Source organism: Orcinus orca, chromosome 11 (genome assembly GCF_937001465.1).
Source record: "Orcinus orca chromosome 11, mOrcOrc1.1, whole genome shotgun sequence".
Lineage (NCBI taxonomy): Eukaryota > Metazoa > Chordata > Mammalia > Artiodactyla > Delphinidae > Orcinus > Orcinus orca.
This window is the reverse complement of record NC_064569.1, coordinates 13,256,416-13,275,000: the sequence shown is the minus strand read 5'-3', so window position 1 is coordinate 13,275,000 and position 18,585 is coordinate 13,256,416. Positions and strand designations below refer to the sequence as shown.

The 18,585-nt window shown below is 34.2% G+C and overlaps 1 protein-coding gene across 5 annotated transcripts in view; it reads left to right on the top strand.

Annotated features, from left to right (window-relative positions):
- LMO3 (LIM domain only 3) overlaps positions 1 to 12,005 on the top strand; it is a 58,872-nt gene extending 46,867 nt beyond the window's left edge. For all 5 annotated transcript variants that reach the window (XM_004281103.2, XM_033408159.2, XM_049695110.1 and 2 more), the window contains one exon: positions 9,053 to 12,005. In XM_004281103.2, coding sequence (XP_004281151.1) covers positions 9,053 to 9,158 — 106 coding nt within the window. In that variant the 3' untranslated portion in view covers positions 9,159 to 12,005. The remainder of the gene's footprint in view (positions 1 to 9,052) is intronic.
- The last annotated feature ends 6,580 nt before the right edge of the window (positions 12,006 to 18,585 follow it).

Here is an 18,585-nt window from a genome sequence, read left to right as displayed (position 1 = left end):
ATAAGGGAGCTGGATTAGTCAATTTCAGAGAACTCTCTCATCTCAAAGTATTATGACTTCCTTCCATTTTTCCAAAGTAAAAATAATAACTTTTAATTCTAGTGTGAGCTATATACTACCATACCGGTTTTACGTAAGAAATGCAGAGGATGTTAGAGTATTAAAATATACATATCATTAAAATACATTTCAAAAATTATTGCACTTGATGGATTTTAATGAAAATAAATTCAGCACAGGTGTGAAAACACCTGAACATGGAAAATATTCAGTAAATATTAGTTTTGTCAAGTTCTCAGTTACTATAATTGGCAGTTAAATGCAGTATCTTCTTACGAGGTGCTATAGAGTAGTAGAAAGAGTATGATGTTTACAGTGAGAACTGGATTCAGATTCCATCCCCACCATATGCTAGCTGTGCAGTCTTGCATAAGTCACTTAATTTCTCTGAGTTTGGTTTGCACATCCTTAAAATGGAGACACTAACGTCTAGCCTGCAGATTTTGAAAATTAAATGAAAGAATTTATAAGTACCAGGAACACAATAGATTCTCAAAATTTAGTTCTTTTACCTTGATATTTATAATTTACTTTTACCATATAATATTTCACTAACTTGGTTTTTACATAAGATATCTCCTGCTAAATGTAGATGTTCAGAATCTGGCCTTGTATACCTCACAATGTATAATTTACCCAGGAAATAATTCAAGAAGTCATCTTGCAACATCTTGAGTCTTCCCAATAGATGTTTGGAATCAAAGTAGGTTGATTCAGTCTGTAGTGACACTTAACCAAAAGTAAATTATCAAATGCACATATTTTTTATTGTAAGGATATGAATACAAAAACACAAATGTCCACACATCCTTGCAGACTCATTAATATGCATGAGCCTCTATGTGTATATGTTTTAAAGGTATATTAGTAGTAAATTTAGAATATTTTTGTTTACTTACCACATTTCATCCACTAATAGCATTTACTAACAATAGAGTTATCTTTGTGCAACAATAACGTTTACTGCTTTTCTACTTATAAACAATTACATACTTATAGAGGAAAATTTAGAAAATAGAAAGGGATAAAGAATAACATTGTCCCATGTCTCACTGTTCTAAAAGAAGTTATTTTAATATTTTGGTATGTGGCTAGCCATACATTTTTCTATACATATGTGGCAAATGATATATAGCATATACTTTATATTATAACCACATTTAAGCATCTTAAAGGAAAGTAACAAGGAAGAATCCTAATGTTTGTCACTTGGACATTTTCATTAATATAGTGTACATTTTTCCCTGCCTTTAAAAATTCTTTTATGACATTTTAAGCTTTCTTGTGTTCAGTTTTATGCATAAAGCTTCATATATCATTAAATCAGTCTTCTGTCATCAGATGTGTAGGTTGTTTCTTCAAGTTTTTATAGCATCAGTATTATCAATCTAATGCGGACTTTATAAACAAATACTCAAATCTGTGTCAGGCTAAATTCACAGGAGCATAGTTAATTAGACAAACCATATAACAGTTTAAAGGCTTACATTATATATTGCCAAAATGCTCTCTGGAAAAGTTATACCAATTATTCTCACACCAGAAAAGAAAAAACAATGCATTCCCTCACATAAGTTCCAACACTGGGAATTATTATTTTAAAAGAAATCCTTGTCACCTTGAGGGATGAAAGATGGTATCTCATTATCATTTTTAATTAGCATTTATTTGATTACTAGTGACCCTTTGATATTTCTTCTATTAGGGAACTGCCTGTTTATTCCTTTTGTCCATTTTTCTATTAGGGCAGGCTTACCTATTTTATCCGTGTTCTACACAGAAAATTAAAACATCATTCAAGTGCTAAACCCAGCCTGAATTCTATTATGATGCAAAGTAATTGTAGGTTGTTAATGCTATTTACAAATCGTATATCAATTTTATCTCACCATTGAAATAAAAAGTTGCATTCAAAATTACGTCTGTCTCCTCAGTGGAACTCAGTCAAGTAAGACAAACACTCCTAAATTTTGACTCTAAAACTGTTCACTTTCTTATTGCTGCAGAATACTGTTCTAGTATCATTATTAAAGTACCTAATATATTTCTGTGTGCGCTTCATTTATTACATGCCATAATGGGACTGAATATCTTTAGTGCTGGTTATGCACAATTAACACTTAGTTATTGTCTTGTCACTTCCATCTCTACAAGACAAACTTCTTTAATGCAAGAAGTCAGCTAATCTTCATCAGTCAAGCAAAGCAGACAAATTTTGTTACTCTGAATCCAGAAGTTTTCAATATAGGAGACTCTCCTTATCCTTTGGCGTCTGCTTGGGAAATCTCTCCAATAAAGCCATCTGCCTCAGGAGCCTCTACTCATAGTAGCCAAATCATTGTCTTAGTATTGCACCTTTTCAAGTGACACACAAGGCCAGTAGGTAATTTACAGGCACTTTCCCTTAAGCAAACTTTCTTGACCCCTGAAATTATGATTTTATAAATGCTTATAATTTTATTTAGCAAGTCATTTCATCTTAACTTTTAATCACAATATCATTAAGTTCTAAAGCATTTCTGAATGTTTAAAAAAGATAGTAGTAACAATGAACTTTCAAGATGGGTGATCTTCTCTGTCCTTTTTAAAAGGGAAAGGCTGAAAATGTGAATCCTGAATTAAAATCTAAAAGTTCATCTATTTTGAAAGGACCTGAAAAAGGTTATTTTGAACATCTTGTATGATAACATGAATCTCATTCAGAATTGGAAAATTCTGAGTAATAGGTTAATTTCTTAAAGATGAGTAAACCCCCCCCCTTAGAAAATTCTAGGAAACTAAATGATGGTTTTATAAGAGAAGGGAAAAAATGCTTGTTTGTAATGAAATTGCCTCAAATATGTAGAACTGTGTAACATTAAAGAAAAAAAGCACTGTGCTAGGCTCTGTGGAAACAGAGGTGAATAAAATCCAGTTTCTCTCTTAGGGGTATCTAGAGTTTAGGGAGAGACATGACATCAAAGACTCACAGAAGAGAAGAATGTAATCGATTCTAAACAGATCTATACTGAGGGAAGAGAGGTCTGTGCTTCTTGAAGTCTTAAGAAAGCACCAAAGGGTTGATGTCCTGGGTGTTAAAGGACTCTCTAGGACTGGTTAGGATGTAAGAAGTGTGTCTGGTGGGGGCATGGAGTAAGTGAAGAAGGCTGGGTGCAGTGAGGAAAGGATTTTCCAGACAGATGGAGAAGCAGGCAAGGCATGGAGGTGTGAAAGCAAGTAATGTGCTCCGGAAATGAAAAGTGGCTCAGTGTGCTCAGAGATTAGAGAGGGAGTTTTGTAGGGATGTGGAGGAATATGGGGTAGAGAGAGGAAATTGTAAAGGTAGGAAATCAGTGAGCTAAAGTCAACATGAGTCCAAATTTAAATTATTCATCAAAAGTATCTTTGTTCTTTAAGGCTATTCAGTTCTGGAATAAGTCTTTCTTAACCAACATTTATGGCCCACCCACTTCAAGTGGTAGTACAGGTTACGGTGGTATTTCAGAGGGTTCAAAAGAAAATTTACTCATGGTCATTTACCTCAGCACTGCTGCCCAGAGTGGGAAACCTGTTACACATTCATGAGAAAATTTGAAATGCCAAAGTAAATGATACACCAATAAATAAGTGCTTTGGGAAAGATCAGAATAAGTTGACGGGGTCAAGGAATACTGATGGAGGGAATGGAAACTACAGAATTTTGATTGATTGATTGAAGTATAGTTGCTGTACAATATTATATGTTACAGGGGTATAATATCCACAACTTTTAAAGGTTCTACTCCATTTATAGTTATTGTAAAACATTGGCTATGTTCCCCGTGTTGTACAGTATAGCCGTATAGCTTATTTTATACCTAATAGTTTGTACCTCTTACTCCCGTACTCTTATATTCCCTTAAAAAAAGAATTTTTAGAATTTACGTAAATGGAAAAAAGGGAGAAATATCCCTGGCTAGGGAATAGCTAAGCAAAGGTGAGAAGATTGTTGTTAGCAAATAATCATGAGAGCAAATTTTTATACAGTGCTGATCACACACCAGACATTGTTCTGTTTTACATGTGCTAACTCATTTAATACTCAAAATAACCCAGAAGTAGGTACTAGTATTAGCCTCATTTTACAGGTGAGGAAACTGAAGTATAGAAAATCTAAATGACTTGCCCAAGATTACACAGATAGAAAGGGTAGATTCAAAATTTGAACCCAGGCAGTCTGGATTTAATCTCTGGATTCAGAGCCAGTATGAGGACCCTGACCTGTTTCGAGATGACGATTTGCTTTTCTGACAAAGTGGGTATAAATGGGAGTAGATATAGTGGAGTTAAAAAAAAGGTGGATGCTAAATAATTGATAATAGGATTTGTGGTGTGGGTAGTGAAACTTGGTACAGAAAAGATTGTTCGGAATGCATTGTGTGATGACAACTGGGCTGTCACTGGGAAAAGACAGTAAATTTGTTCACAGGTGTACAATGAGTATATAACCTGCACTTCTTACTGAAAACACAGTACAGTATCAAAATCTCCATCTTTTAGTGACTGAGGATGCTAAATAGAACAGTAGAGACATTGGAAATATGGAATGGATCCCCTTTCTTTTTAAAGTGCTGTGGAAATGGAAATTAATTATAATTGGCAGTCACTAATGTTAGAGAAATAAGATGACTAAGTTAACATTTTCATTCTTAAAGAGGATATCACAAATGAAAGCTTCCTAGAAGAGGCATTTGATAACCTGCTCAAAACTACTCTAAGCCCTGTATTTGATAGTGATGGTTTCTTAATTATTGTCCATACTTTTCAAGTCTCTAAGACCATATGAATTCAACTAGAGTTACTCCAAAATATCTGGAAATTAAATCTATGATTAACTCTAAAACATTTAGATTAGGTGGCTTAATAATCTGATTGGGCATCTTTTTATTCCTTAACATATTTTTTTAATGATGGCAGAATTAATTGAACTGACTATATCACAAGCGATTAAGATTAATTTATAAGGAAGATTATCAGTTTATTTTCAAGAATTTTAGCCTGACCTATTACTATATATACATACGTTATCCTCTGGCCATCACTATTTTTATAATATTTTTCTGAAATGCTAAATCTCATCAGGACCTGGTTATAGAACATTGGAAATTAGCCTTTCTTACAAAATCACAGTTATAGATCATTTTGTTAGGTGTCCGATATCTGCATTGCTATTCCTCTAATTTCTTCATGTTTATGTGTAGGACATTTTAAAGGAAGATATCAATCCTAATTGCAAAGCAATCATAATCTGTTCTTAACTATAGCTTTCAAAGCTGTTTTGTTTAAGTTATATGTGTGTGACATTCCTCACCTACGTTCTGTTTCATTTTGACCTTTAAGTATAAATTGATATGCACATAAAAGGTACTTTATCCAGTTGACAACATATTAGTATCAACATATCTCAGGTAGGAATATTTTAGATGAATTCCATTTATATTGCAAACATCTCATTGAATAATAGGCTCTCTTTTGAAAAGCTATGTAAAGAAGTAATAATAATACAAAAAACCTATATAACTTCATAGCCTCATGCTTTACCGCCTCCAGGTAGAAGCATGGATTTTTTTTAATTGCTTTCAGTCATTTATTTGTTTTTTTTAAATTGAAGTATAGTTGATTTACAATGTGTTGATTTCTGCTGTACAGCGGAGTGATTCAGTTATACTATATATATATTCTTTCTTATATTCTTTTCCGTTATGGTTTATCACAGGATACTGAATATGTTTCCCTGTGCTATACAGTAGGACCTTGTTGTTTATCCATTGTATATATAATAGTTTGCACCTGCTAATCCCAAACTCCCAATCCATCCCTCCCTACCCCTCCCTCCTCCTTGGGAACCACAAGTCTGTTCTCTATGTCTGTGAATCTGTTTCTGTTTCGTAGATAAGTTCATTTGTGTCACATTTTAGATTCCACATGTAAGTGATATCATATGGTATTTGTCTTTCTCTTTTAGACGTACTTCCCTTAGTATGAAAATCTTTTGGGACTTCCCTGGCAGTCCAGTGGTTAAGACTCCATGCTTCCTCTGCTGGGGGCACAGGTTTGATCCCTGGTCAGGGAACTAAGATCCCACAAGCCATGCGGCATGGCCAAAATTAATTAATTAAAAAATTGATGCAAAAAAATCCATAATGAACAAAAAATTAAAATTAGAAAGAAATCTCTACATCCATCCATATTGCTGCAAATGGCATTATTCCATTCTTTTTGTGGCTGAGTAGTATTCCACTGTGTGTGTGTGTGTGTGTGTGTGTGTGTGTGTGTGTGTGTGTGTATGCACCACATCTTTATCCATTCATCTGTGAAAGCACAGTTAGGTTTCCATGTCTTGGCTGTTGTGAATTGTAAAAGCATGGATCTTGAATCCAAAGAGACCAGGGTGCTTTTCCTTCCTCTACCATACACATTCTAGCTATGGAATCTTGGGCAGGTTTTTAAAATTCTGGGAGGAAGTGTTAGGTTTTTCATCTGAAAAAGACAATGTTAATATTTACTTTCTCAGTTGGATTTAAGGAATAAATGTGATCACTGTATATACATGCTTAGCCTTAGCACATGGTAAGTAATTTATAAAAGGTGATTATTTTAATTACCTACATTCCAAACATTGAGGGAAGGCTTTACATATTACATTTCTACTCTTTACTGCCAACTTACAGAACTTACTGATGTTAAAGATAAAAATCCTGAAGTTTCATTTTCAATATTGTGAATGGAAGGTTGGAATTTGAACCCTATTCATTGCAAATGTCTCTCTGCCTTTCATATACTTCTTATTTTAACATTCCTACCATCCAGTGATGTAGTTGTTTTATCTTACCCACAGAGAACTGACTCAGAGAGAGTATGAAATACACCCTATATCTTGCATTGAGTAGGTGAGAGCCACAGGACTCAGGACCAAATCCCCAGGCTCTTGGCTCAGTGCTTTTCTCACTATAATTACTCCGATTGTATTAATCTACAAATAGAAATTACCTAAATTTCAAGGCCCCTGAAGGTAAGGATGACATGACACAACATGACAAAAAAAAAACAAAAACAAAACACGTTTTTATTTGATAGCAAATAGAATTTGGAGGCTTGTTAACAAATTAAAGCAAAATTTTAGACAGTATGGAGTTGAAAAAGTACTTCCAGTTTAGTCGGTTTTTAGGGGAAAATAAGATTCAATAACATCAGCTGGAACACGAGAGTATTTTATTAAAATTATTTATTTTTGATAGATATTTTATTATTAGCTTATTAGTCAGTTCAAATTAATTTCAACATTAATATAAAGTGAAAAATTTGAACAGTAATCAAATATATTCTGCATGCTACTTTATATAATCTCACATAAAAGATAAGTATCTAATTTGGCTACTTACCCCTGCCCAACAAAAGAAATATTTCCTTTTATTCAACGTATCTTAATGATCAGGATAATCTACAAAAACTGGTTTATTCAAACACTACTTTTTAAGCACAATATTTCAAGTTTATAGTTTGCAACTAATAAAAAGAAGATATACTTAAAGTCCAAACTTGAATGTTCATTGTATCCAATAGCCTTGACCACAAACAACTGCAGGATTTCAAGATCAGGGCGTAGTCTGTACTTTCAATCAGCATCATCAGCAGGCAGTAATCCTGGGGAAAAAAAAGTAAATTCCACAAATAAACAGACCAATCTTCCTTTAAAAGGAAAGCTAATTCTTTTCAAACTACTTTTTTTATTACACTATTTTCCCCTCTATCTACTTAGCTAGAATAAGGATAAATTTCCAAAGCTACCCAGTTGGAAAATAAATAGGTTCGCTGTTTGTCTAGCATTCCAATCTTTGCAAATGTAAATCAGCCCAACTGCTCCTCATTTAAACCTTCAACTTCACAAAACATTAAAGGGTGGCTTTCATGACACAATTTAATCTATCCACTAAGATTTCTGCTTGAACATCATTTGAAATTGACTATATGATAAAGAGAGACTACTATCAAAGGTCAGTGAGGTCGACTTATATAATTACAAGTAGTTTTACTGGGTCAACTCTACCAGACACTGCTGTTTGAAGGTTAAATTGTTACAATTAAAAATATATACAAATCTCCCCAGAGTTACTTTATTGTTAAATGTACCGGAAACAGCACAAGCATTTTTTCTGACCTTAATTGTGTCCAAAGCGTCACCACTGGGAAATTATACAAAAAGAGGACTTATTAAAAACATTACAATCTTGCACATTAAACAATGCTTTATAGAATAAAATACATAATTAGCTACTGGAAACTAGTTTATTTATCACATCAATATTAAGAAGTTCATCAGGTTACTCCTTTTGGTTTAATTGGAAGTACTCTAAGAAATACATTTACTACTTCATAGTTGGTGAACTTGCCACAGACAAAGGAATATGGCCCAGCATCTGAGTCTGATGCTAAAATAACTTTCACTTCAGAACAATTACTTCCAAATTACGAGAATTTAATCACATTTTAATAACAGAGTAAAAGGAAGCTTTAAGTGAGAAGCTCTAAAATGGGCTATTTTCTAATCATTTGATTCATTTTAATGCCTTTTACTTTTTTTATAAAATGGATAAAAGGGGAATGATGAAAGCTTCCATAATCACTGCCGTGAAATATTATTATCATTGTTTTAATCAATGTAAATATAGATCAGTTCTTTTTTTCTTTCCAATATGGTAAAAAAAAAAATCACCTTTGCTGCCCAAGGTGTTTTCCTCAATGTTCTTATGAGTTTTATATATAAAAGTAGGATTTCAAATTTTGTGTGTAGCATTTCCTTAAATGACCAGAATGGTTTAATTTTGACAACAAGGCAACTTTCTAAGCCAAACTTTCAAACTCAGGGAATTACCATAAATTGAAATAATGAAATGATGATTAGGAAAAGAAATCTTCAAATCTATAGATCTGAGTGAAGTCATCTTAACCATTTTATTTTTGTAAATATTTTCAGATTTTGTGTTGGAGACAAATTTTTCCTAAAGAATAACATGATCCTTTGCCAGACGGACTACGAGGAAGGTTTAATGAAAGAAGGTTATGCACCCCAGGTTCGCTGATCTATCAACATCACCCCATTAAGAATACAAAGCACTCCATTCTTTTATCTTTTTTGCTCCACGTGTATATAAGAATTGACACAGGAACCAACTGAATAGCGTAGATATAGGAAAGCAGGATGGTTATATGGAATAAAAGGCGGACTGCATCTGTATGTAGTGAAATTGCCCCAGTTCAGAGTTGAATGTTTATTATAAAAGAAAAAAGTAATGTACATATTGCTGGATTTTTTTGCTTGCTATTTGTTTTTTTGTGTCACTTGGCATGAGATGTTTATTTTGGACTATTGTATATAATGTATTGTAATATTTGAAGCACAAATGTAATACAGTTTTATTGTGTTACCATTTGTGTTCTGTTTGCTTCTTTGTATTGTTGCATTTAGTACAATCAGTGTTTAAACTTACGGTATATTTATGCTTTCTGTATCTACCAGCTATTTTAAATGAGCTGTAACTTTCTAGTAAAGAATTGAAGAGCAAATCTCACTAATGATACACATATAAAGCAAGTCTATCAACATTAAAAATACTGAAAAAGAAGGACACACAAAGCATTTTAGCAACATCCACTTATTGCCACAATGATTTAGAGTCTATCAGTGTTCTCATTATCACCCCCTATTTTCAGGGGGTTAAAGATCAGCTTTAAAAAAATGCATAAAAATTTCATCTTAAAGCACTTTCATTTTTTACCAACGTGAAAAGTGCCATTTTTAGAATAACTTTAAAGCTTAACAGTTATCCTTTTAATACCCTTTTTTTGTGTGTGCTCTTTACCTAGTAAATGGCTTTGTTTTGTTTCCTTCAGCCATTCACCGCTTATGTGAGCTAGTGCCTTTGGGTATCATGTAAAAATTTTCCAAAGGGTTACTTTAAAAAAGTGTTACCACAATTATGAGATAATTTTAAAATGATAAATTTCTTGTACAAATTTTGCCCAGATCTCTCCATAAGAGGTAAGCATATAATAACTTTATGATTTGATACATTTCTGGCACCAAAAGGTTTTGAATGCGAATCTACTGAAACCATGATAATGCACGTTGAATCTATGATCATATTTGAGGAGTGAAGTCACTTTTGATCAGAGCAACATAGTGCTCACAGAATCTTCTAGAAGAAGAGAAACAAAGGGATTGATAAAAAGCTGAGAACTGGTGATTATATATTTTTCTGTATTTACCTGCCACTTATTTTAATGTTCAAAAGTGAACACTTTAAAAGTTTGATGTGTCTTACTCTCATTGCTTTCTCTAAGTAATTACCCGCTCAGAATTTATCACACTTGGGCTGAAATCTGTCATTCCATTTTTTAAAGGTGAAAGATTATTCCCTTATCTACATGATAGCTGATAAAAAAGAAAGGTTTCTAGAAACAAAAATTTTGGAGACTGATTATTTCAATTACAATTAAGGAAATAAAGTTGCGACTGTGTTCCCTTCTTTGGGGTTGCTCACACTTTGCTTCATTGCTTCTGTTCCCTGTACTCAAAACTACTTTTCAGCAGATCTGATTCCTCAACAGGCACAATGAAGCATATTTTTACTAGAGCAACTTTTAGTGCTGTGGGCTTCCTTTTTTCTTTTCTTCTTTTTTCTTGATCACTTGTATAGGAAACAATATTTCCCAGTGTTACTTGCATACATACTTTGTCCTGCCGAATATGCATTGCAGATAAAAATTAAATGTGATACCTGAATTCTTGGTTTGGGGCCAAAATATTAAACTGAAAAAACATGCTGGTGTGGATTTGAGTTGTTTTCAAACAAAGCTTTACTATGAACATGCATGTGAATCTGGACATTGCCTCTCATTTTTAAGAAAACGGTTCTGTGAAAAGTGAACGATATGTATTTTTACAGATGCTTCATGGTTGAGTGTTCAAGTCACATGTCCTCCAAATTTGAGATATACCCCCAAAAAAGAGTTTCAAAAATAACAGTTTGAGGCCCACAAAATAACTATTGATATGATTTTAGCCTTTGAGCCTTACATTTATTTCATGAAAAGACTTGCATAGCCAAAACCAAAAAAAAGCAAAACAGAACAAATGGGAGGAAGGTGGGGGAGATATGTAAGAAGTGGTTTTCCTAACACATCCCTGCTAATCCCCATTAAGAGTTGTTTGAAATTCATGTGGATGTAAAAATGTAATTGTCAGTATCTTTTTGCATCATCTTTTTTAGATTTAAATGGTTTTGCATATGCTTATCAATATGTCAAAATTCTTGTAAATTGGGAACAAACTTCTCTCAGCTTCTTGAAGCTGTTCAATTATCCCTGCCACCCAAAGACCAACAAGTTCTTTTGCTTAATCCTTTGGGAATTAATTCTTATGCTTTTTACTACAAACAAAATTACTCACCTGGATTAAAGATTAAAGCCTTAATCTCCTTAGATTATCTTTAGTCTCCATAAAATGGTGGAACAAGACAGAAATAGGCCATTTTACAGCTAATTGCCCATAAATAGTAGCATTTTTGACTGAAGTACTAAGCTAATTGTCTTGACTACTCAAAGTCCCTGAATTGTTGTCAACTTTCCCCTTTGTGTTGTGTAGCCCTGACGTCACTTAGCTTGTTATCTGAAGCCTCCAGTAGAACATCTCCGATGGAGCATTGATTTCATACGCAGCGAAAACTCCCTTTCCAACACGCATCTCATATAGGCTGCCTATGATGAAGGACCAGGCACTTCCACTCCACTAGAGTGCTGGCTGAGTTTAAAAGCTGACCTGTGTTTGTAATTTCACTTTCATCTTGCTTAATAAATATCTGCTGGATTCTTTCATTCATTTCTTTAATATTCGGATTTATGTTTTTAATAAAAGGGGTATTACACTATTTGATTGCACTTAATGGGCAAAATCTAAGATGATATCTGGAAAGCATACTATGAAAAAGGAAAAGTGTGTAAGGACATTTACTTTCAAAAGGTAAATCATAAGCAGACAAAGTACCTCAAATGCATTCTCCAAATATTATATTTAGGATCTCTGAGCTAGGTAGTTTGTTGCTATTTACTTTTGTGGGGAAAACAAAACTGTCAAAAATGAAGGTAGCAATTGCTGGGTATAATTTTGTACATTTATACAAATTTTAAGGGATCTTTCTGGAAGCAACCGTGTTGCTCTTGTCAGACTAAATTTCCAATTTCCTGGTTCCTGCATAATGAATTAAAACAAAAAACTCAACTAAATCCTACATTTTCAGGAAGAATGTTGTTCCTTCACTGAACCAGTGCTAAAAATTACATCTGTGGTAAAACACACCCTACGCAAGTGATTTCTTTTTAACTATCACTTTAGGCAAACCACTCTCTGGATAGTCCCTTAAACAATTTCATAGAAATGATACTGGCCAAACATATTTAGTGTTCGCTTAACTAAGCTGCAGAAACAAGGTACATGTTTATTGTAATAGGTCATTAACACAGAATACAATTTTGCCAAAAGCCCTTTGATTATTACTTTTTCTTAAAAATGCCATTACAGATATTTCCTAAATGTGATTTTAATGCAATGTAAGGTAATAGGAAGCAAAATTTTAATACAGCTATTATTTCACATGACATTTATTAAGTACCTACTATGTGACAGGCCTTGCCCTGAGCACTCAGCCTCCTTGTGAGGCCGACCTAGGATACTTTGCGTGTCAGATAACTTTAGGAAGTCTTCGCACTGGTTTGTACTCAGCTCAAACCTACGAATAACAAGCACACAAAAGCAAATACCGTCTTCCACCTATTCGGCGTGTCATTGGTATGAAAGCCCCAGAAAATATCTCAAGTAATCAATGTGTTCAGAGAATTATCTCACACAAGTTACTCATTAACTCAATAGCACATAATAAAAAAGAACATCAATTAATTAATGAGTCACCCTCAGATCGCTGTGATTACAGTAGCGCTCTGTTGAAACAGCCGTTATAAATGGAGCTGCCTCTCTTTGTTCATTGTTTGCAGTTCGCCCATTATTTGGCCGAAACCAGTGTCATATTTAACATGTGCCTGTAGGTAATTGTGTGATTAGTATCATAAATGAAGAATTCTGAATATCTACTGCTTATAAAACCTTATAAATGGTCAGGGAAAAACTCAAGAAAAATCTCATTTTTGCTGTAGCTTCTTTTGAAGTCAAGCTATTGGAAGGGTATTACCTTTCTAAAAAGTATACTTTTTACATTTATAATCAAGATGTAAGATTTCCATGTTAAACATTAGAAGGATTAGCTGCTAAACAAAAGTAAATGTTCCAATGTTTTAGAATACACATAATTTCAGGAACTTTTCACAAAGACTAAAATATGCATGACCAGTTTTGAAACATTTTGGTACCCTCCCAGAAGGACTTTTTTGCCTTTGGTGGGCCAGGTTGGGAGGAGATGTGGGGACTGGCAGTGATAGGGGACAAGATTATGAGAAATGCCAAGTATTAGATGCAAAGTCACCAACAAAAGTTTCCCAACTATCTTGGTAAATGCCATTTCACTAAGCTTATAGAATAATTACAACAGTTCCCTTAGGTAAGTAAGAAACATCTGTTGGCAACACACAGCAGGTGTTAACAATTACACATACTGAAATTTTTTAAAATGTTAATTAAAAGAATTCTGTTTTCTGAAAAGGAAATTCAAAGATACTCCTGTTTTCAGCGTGCAGATCACGTAACGCACAACACTGTAAAGCCCAGATCATCTTGGATCAAGTAGGTTTCGTGTTTGGTTCAGATCATTGCAATCAAAAGTGAACTGGAATTCATTGCACTTTTTACACAATGGGTATTCTGGGCTGAGGAGCTGAATACTCACGAAATTGGCATAGCGGAGCATATTGCAGAATATTTTGGCTTTATTGGCAAGGCGGTCATCGTTAACTATACCAAATTTAACGGACACAGTACAAAGAAAGGTGGGAGCAAGAGGCATGCAGGTAATAGATTATCCAAATCTCTTTTAACCCTGCTTCTGCAAAAGATTTTGAATCACATGAAATGAAACTGTCCATTTGTAACATGTAACATCATATTCCTCATCATCAGTAGTGTCTAACAAAAGGTAACACTCACTGAACACTTACCATGTAGTATGTATGGTAAGTGTTCAGTAAGTAGTATAAGTAGTAGTATGAGATGTTTTCATTGCCCAGGTAATTTCCACAACAGCCTCCTAACGTAGGTTCTATTAACCCCGTCTTGCAGATCTTAAATAAAAGTAGAGAGAGCTTACTTAACTTGTCCAAGGTCATACAGCTAAATAGTGAGATTTAAACATAAGTTTTCTGACTCTGGATCTATCTCTCAGAGAGTTTTCATTCTTATTAATATCATTATCATCATCATCATCATCATCATCACTATTATTATGTTCTAGCCAAAAACTAGAAGTAATCTGTGCTTGAGCAAAAATTCCAAACATTTCAGAGTTAATGCCACCTTTACAAATGAAAATTAGAAATAAGAGTGATCATATTTTCCTACGTGCAATCCACTTAGGAGCTCCTTCTTTCAACCTTTAAGAAATTTATTTGAGGCCACAGAGCCAGGAATAATAGAGGATCCCTAGTAGAGCAGTCTCAGGAACAAGAGGCAGTCAGCATAGACGAGAGTATGAGTAGAAACCTGCAGTTGTCTGCAGCAGGATAAACATGCTGTGATGAGGTGAGGCTAGACCGCTGCTCTCCAAAGTCAAGATAATAAATTAGCGTGTTACCTGTCTTTGATATTTTATAACTTACTTCCACAAGATATGGAACAAACCGAAAGTCAGAATAGCAATCTGTGTCAAACTATGTGTTCACTTGTCTAAAATACACAAGGTGTCGAGGATGCGTGGTCCAGATCAGTGGCCAGCCAAATAATTAAGGAACTCTCCAGTCTCAGATTTACAACGGCAGGTTGAAGCAATAGTGGGCAAAGCAGCTATCCTTAACATAGAGCAAAATGCAATTACCTGCATTCTCATATGACCACAGAAAAATCTGAGACCTCCTTTTTTCCATTGCTTCAACTGCTTGCTGCCATCACCACAGCCAGATTAAGTGATCCTAATGGGAATTTCCACCCTGCAAGTGTTCCTGTATTTTCAGTATATAATTAGTACTTAATCTGAAGAGTTTAGAGCTGTGATGATTACAGCAGAACATGGTCATAGACAATTGCATAAACAGTGTGCAGTTCCTCAACTTAGGAAGCACAGTGGAAGACCCAAGAATTTTTAATTGTGTGAGACCTTAGGTTAATTTCAACATGACTTGCTAAAATATCCCTAAGAAAGTTTGGTGGAGCTGCTAGGTTGTCTCAAAGTTAAGCTTGACCTATAATTCCTTTATTATTCTTAGAGTATCCTCAGTTTAGTATGAATAGTAGCAGGGGCTCGGTGAAGACATAGAAACCACATCTGGGGCAGTTATTGATGTGTGAAAATAAAATATGGGATTGAAAATGAAATAAAAATTACATGAGAAAGCCAGGAAACTTTGTAAAAAAAAAAAACTCTTGGGCAACTTGCATGTGTGTAGCACCATATTAGGCATTTCTAAATTTTTTCTGCCAAAGAAACTTTGGTGCATAAAATATAATGTTCACTGCTATTTATTCTTGGTTTAATGCCCAATTTATTAAATATACCACTCTAACAAATGCAATTTCTCTAAACATTTGTACACCATTTAAACAGCTAGTAAGCCAAACTTGTAAATTTAATAAATCAGATCCAACCATTTAAACATTGATTAGAATCTTAGTCAAATTCTTCTAAACATTTCAATAAAATCCCATCTAATAAGTTTCAGTTCTTTAAAACCAGACAGAAATTCTCACTATGAGTCAAAATTTCTTTTAAAAAATTAAGGTTGTAACAAATATTATTAATTTAAAATAATATTTCTATATTTTGCTTCATATCTTTCTAAGATTACTTTAATAGTGTGTAATTCCTTTTAAAAATTAGAGAATTTTCTCTCAACTAGCTGAGGTTACAGGGTCTGTGTTTTTGACTATCTGAACTTTGGGGCACAAGAGTGAGCTACTCTGACCTAAATGATTCAAATTTGAACCAGTGCCATCAGTTGGCCAATAATTTAATAATCATACTTTTCTTTTACATCAATGGAATTCTTTAAAGTCTAAGTCTTTCACATAGGTTATAATTTCCCATAGCTCAATGCTTTTCTTAAATTGATATGTGCTGACATTATTGAAAGCTTAGGTATACCATTTTAATATCTTACTATAAGCTATAGGATCATTTAGAGATTGTTATCTCCCAAGAAATAAGGAATTGAATCTATGCAGTCAAATTTCCTATTAGGACACTCGGCTAATCCTCTTTCTTGCACAAATTATTGGAGCTTCTTTTGAACTGATTATAATGCCTTACCACCTGTGTTGATTAGTTGATTCGTGTTTTTGGTATGATTTCACTTACAATTCTCTACATTTAATCTTCTCTACTTGGAAAATAGAGGCAAATATGAATTGACACTCTACGTTCAGTAGAAGAAACAGTCCACACACACCATTTTATTTAGCTTTTCTGTATTAATATTTTAACTATTTTGTGTACTTTACATTAACTTTTCCCTATTTGAGTACAGTCGTGGACCCATGCTTTCATAGACTGGAAAGCATTGCAGGTGGATTTAGTAGTAGGTTATGTTTCAAGTATTTTGTGTGTGTGTGTATGGGTGTGTCTGTAGTTCTTACTGTAGGTGTCAATCAAAAAATTTGTTTTGAAAAATACTATCTTAGAAACTCAGAAAGCCAAAAATAAAGAGCTTGCGAGAAAATGCAGAGAGTAGCACAACAAGGTGAACAAAGGTGAACTGTTCCAGAAAAGGGTACTCAACCTGAAAACTGCAGCAGCAAAACAGCTGCTGTGTAAAAGCAAAGGTAGAGGAAATCATTTTAGAGGGAGGGACATTGGACATTGAAAAGAAGAGAATGAAGAAACAGAAGGGAAAGTCAAGAGCTGATACCATGACTTAATCAGCCATAACTGCAAGAGTTTACCTCACTCTTCACTAAGGATATTGGACAAGACCTTACTGATGCTACACTCTCATCGTCGGGTTTATGCAGACCTTGATTACTTTTTAGGTAAATATGGTGATTCTTTATCTCAAAACACAATTTTCTTAGACCCGATTAACCCTTATTTTTTTTTCCATTGAAACCATTTAAGACATAAACATAGTGGTTAGCAGCATCAGCTTTGCCATCAGAGTGACAATAATCTTGAAAAAATTACTTAGTTCTATTAAGAGCAGTTTTCTCATCAGTAAAATGGGTAATGATACCTACTTCATAGGGTTTATTGAAAATCAAATGAAACAATCTATGTTAAGTCCTTAACATAACGCCTAGTAATAGTATTGGGGTTATTTTTACTATTATTATTTTTATGAATTCCAAGTTCTATGAGAGCCTCTTTAGTGCTATTTGCCTTGATGGAGGTTAATCAGTGTGGGTGAGCATCAGGGGTGATTTATGCCCCAATAGGTAAACATGGGGCAAAGAATAACAATTACAGGTGAGCATTCAACAAACAAACTAGAAAATTCCTTTTAAGCAAAATATTGAAATTCAGAGAGGAAATTAAATTGGGGATCTAAGCCATAGTCAGAGACATTGGGTGATAAAATATGTTCTTACTCTCTTTTTTTCATCTCAGAGATTTTGTGTATGTGTGTGTGTGTTGCCATGCATATGCCTAGCATTTATACTGGGATAACCTTCATTTCTGTTATTTAGCCAGAGGAACTCAATAATCACTATATTCATATAGTCAGTCATACAGACATTTATTGGACACCTACTGCATGGCAGAGTCTCCTCCATGTCCCCTGAGGAATACAATAAATAATCCTTGCATTTGAGAGAAGACAAGCCAATGACTATTAACCGTGAAAGGTAATAAGCTAGAAAGCAGAGCTATCCACAAAGTGCTGTGGGGACATTGGGGAAGAAGTGATATCTTCTGTCTGGGCGCATTAGAAAAGGCTTCACGATAAACATTTTGATTCAATCTTGAAGAAGCATTGGCAGATGGAGGGAATGTTGGTGTTTTACAGGGACCAGTCTCAATTAAATTCATCAAGCAGTTGGTTTCATGGTGACTCATCTAGCTGATAGGCAATAGAAAACAATCAAAGATTTTGAAAAGATATAGAGTATAATGAAGGCCAAAGTTTAAGAAGATTGACTCTAACTGAAATGTAAAGGGGGGCTAGGGAGGGGCAAGAGGGGATGTTGACAGTTCAGACAAGAGAACTTTGTAAAAAAGAGATAAGCACCTACATAGCATAATAGCTATTGGGAAATAAAAGATGAGCGGGAGTAGTGGGGAGAAGCAATAGGAAAGAGAAAAATTACCAAGTATGACAGTTGGCTAAACATAAAGGGAACAAGGGGGAAAGGTCAGATAT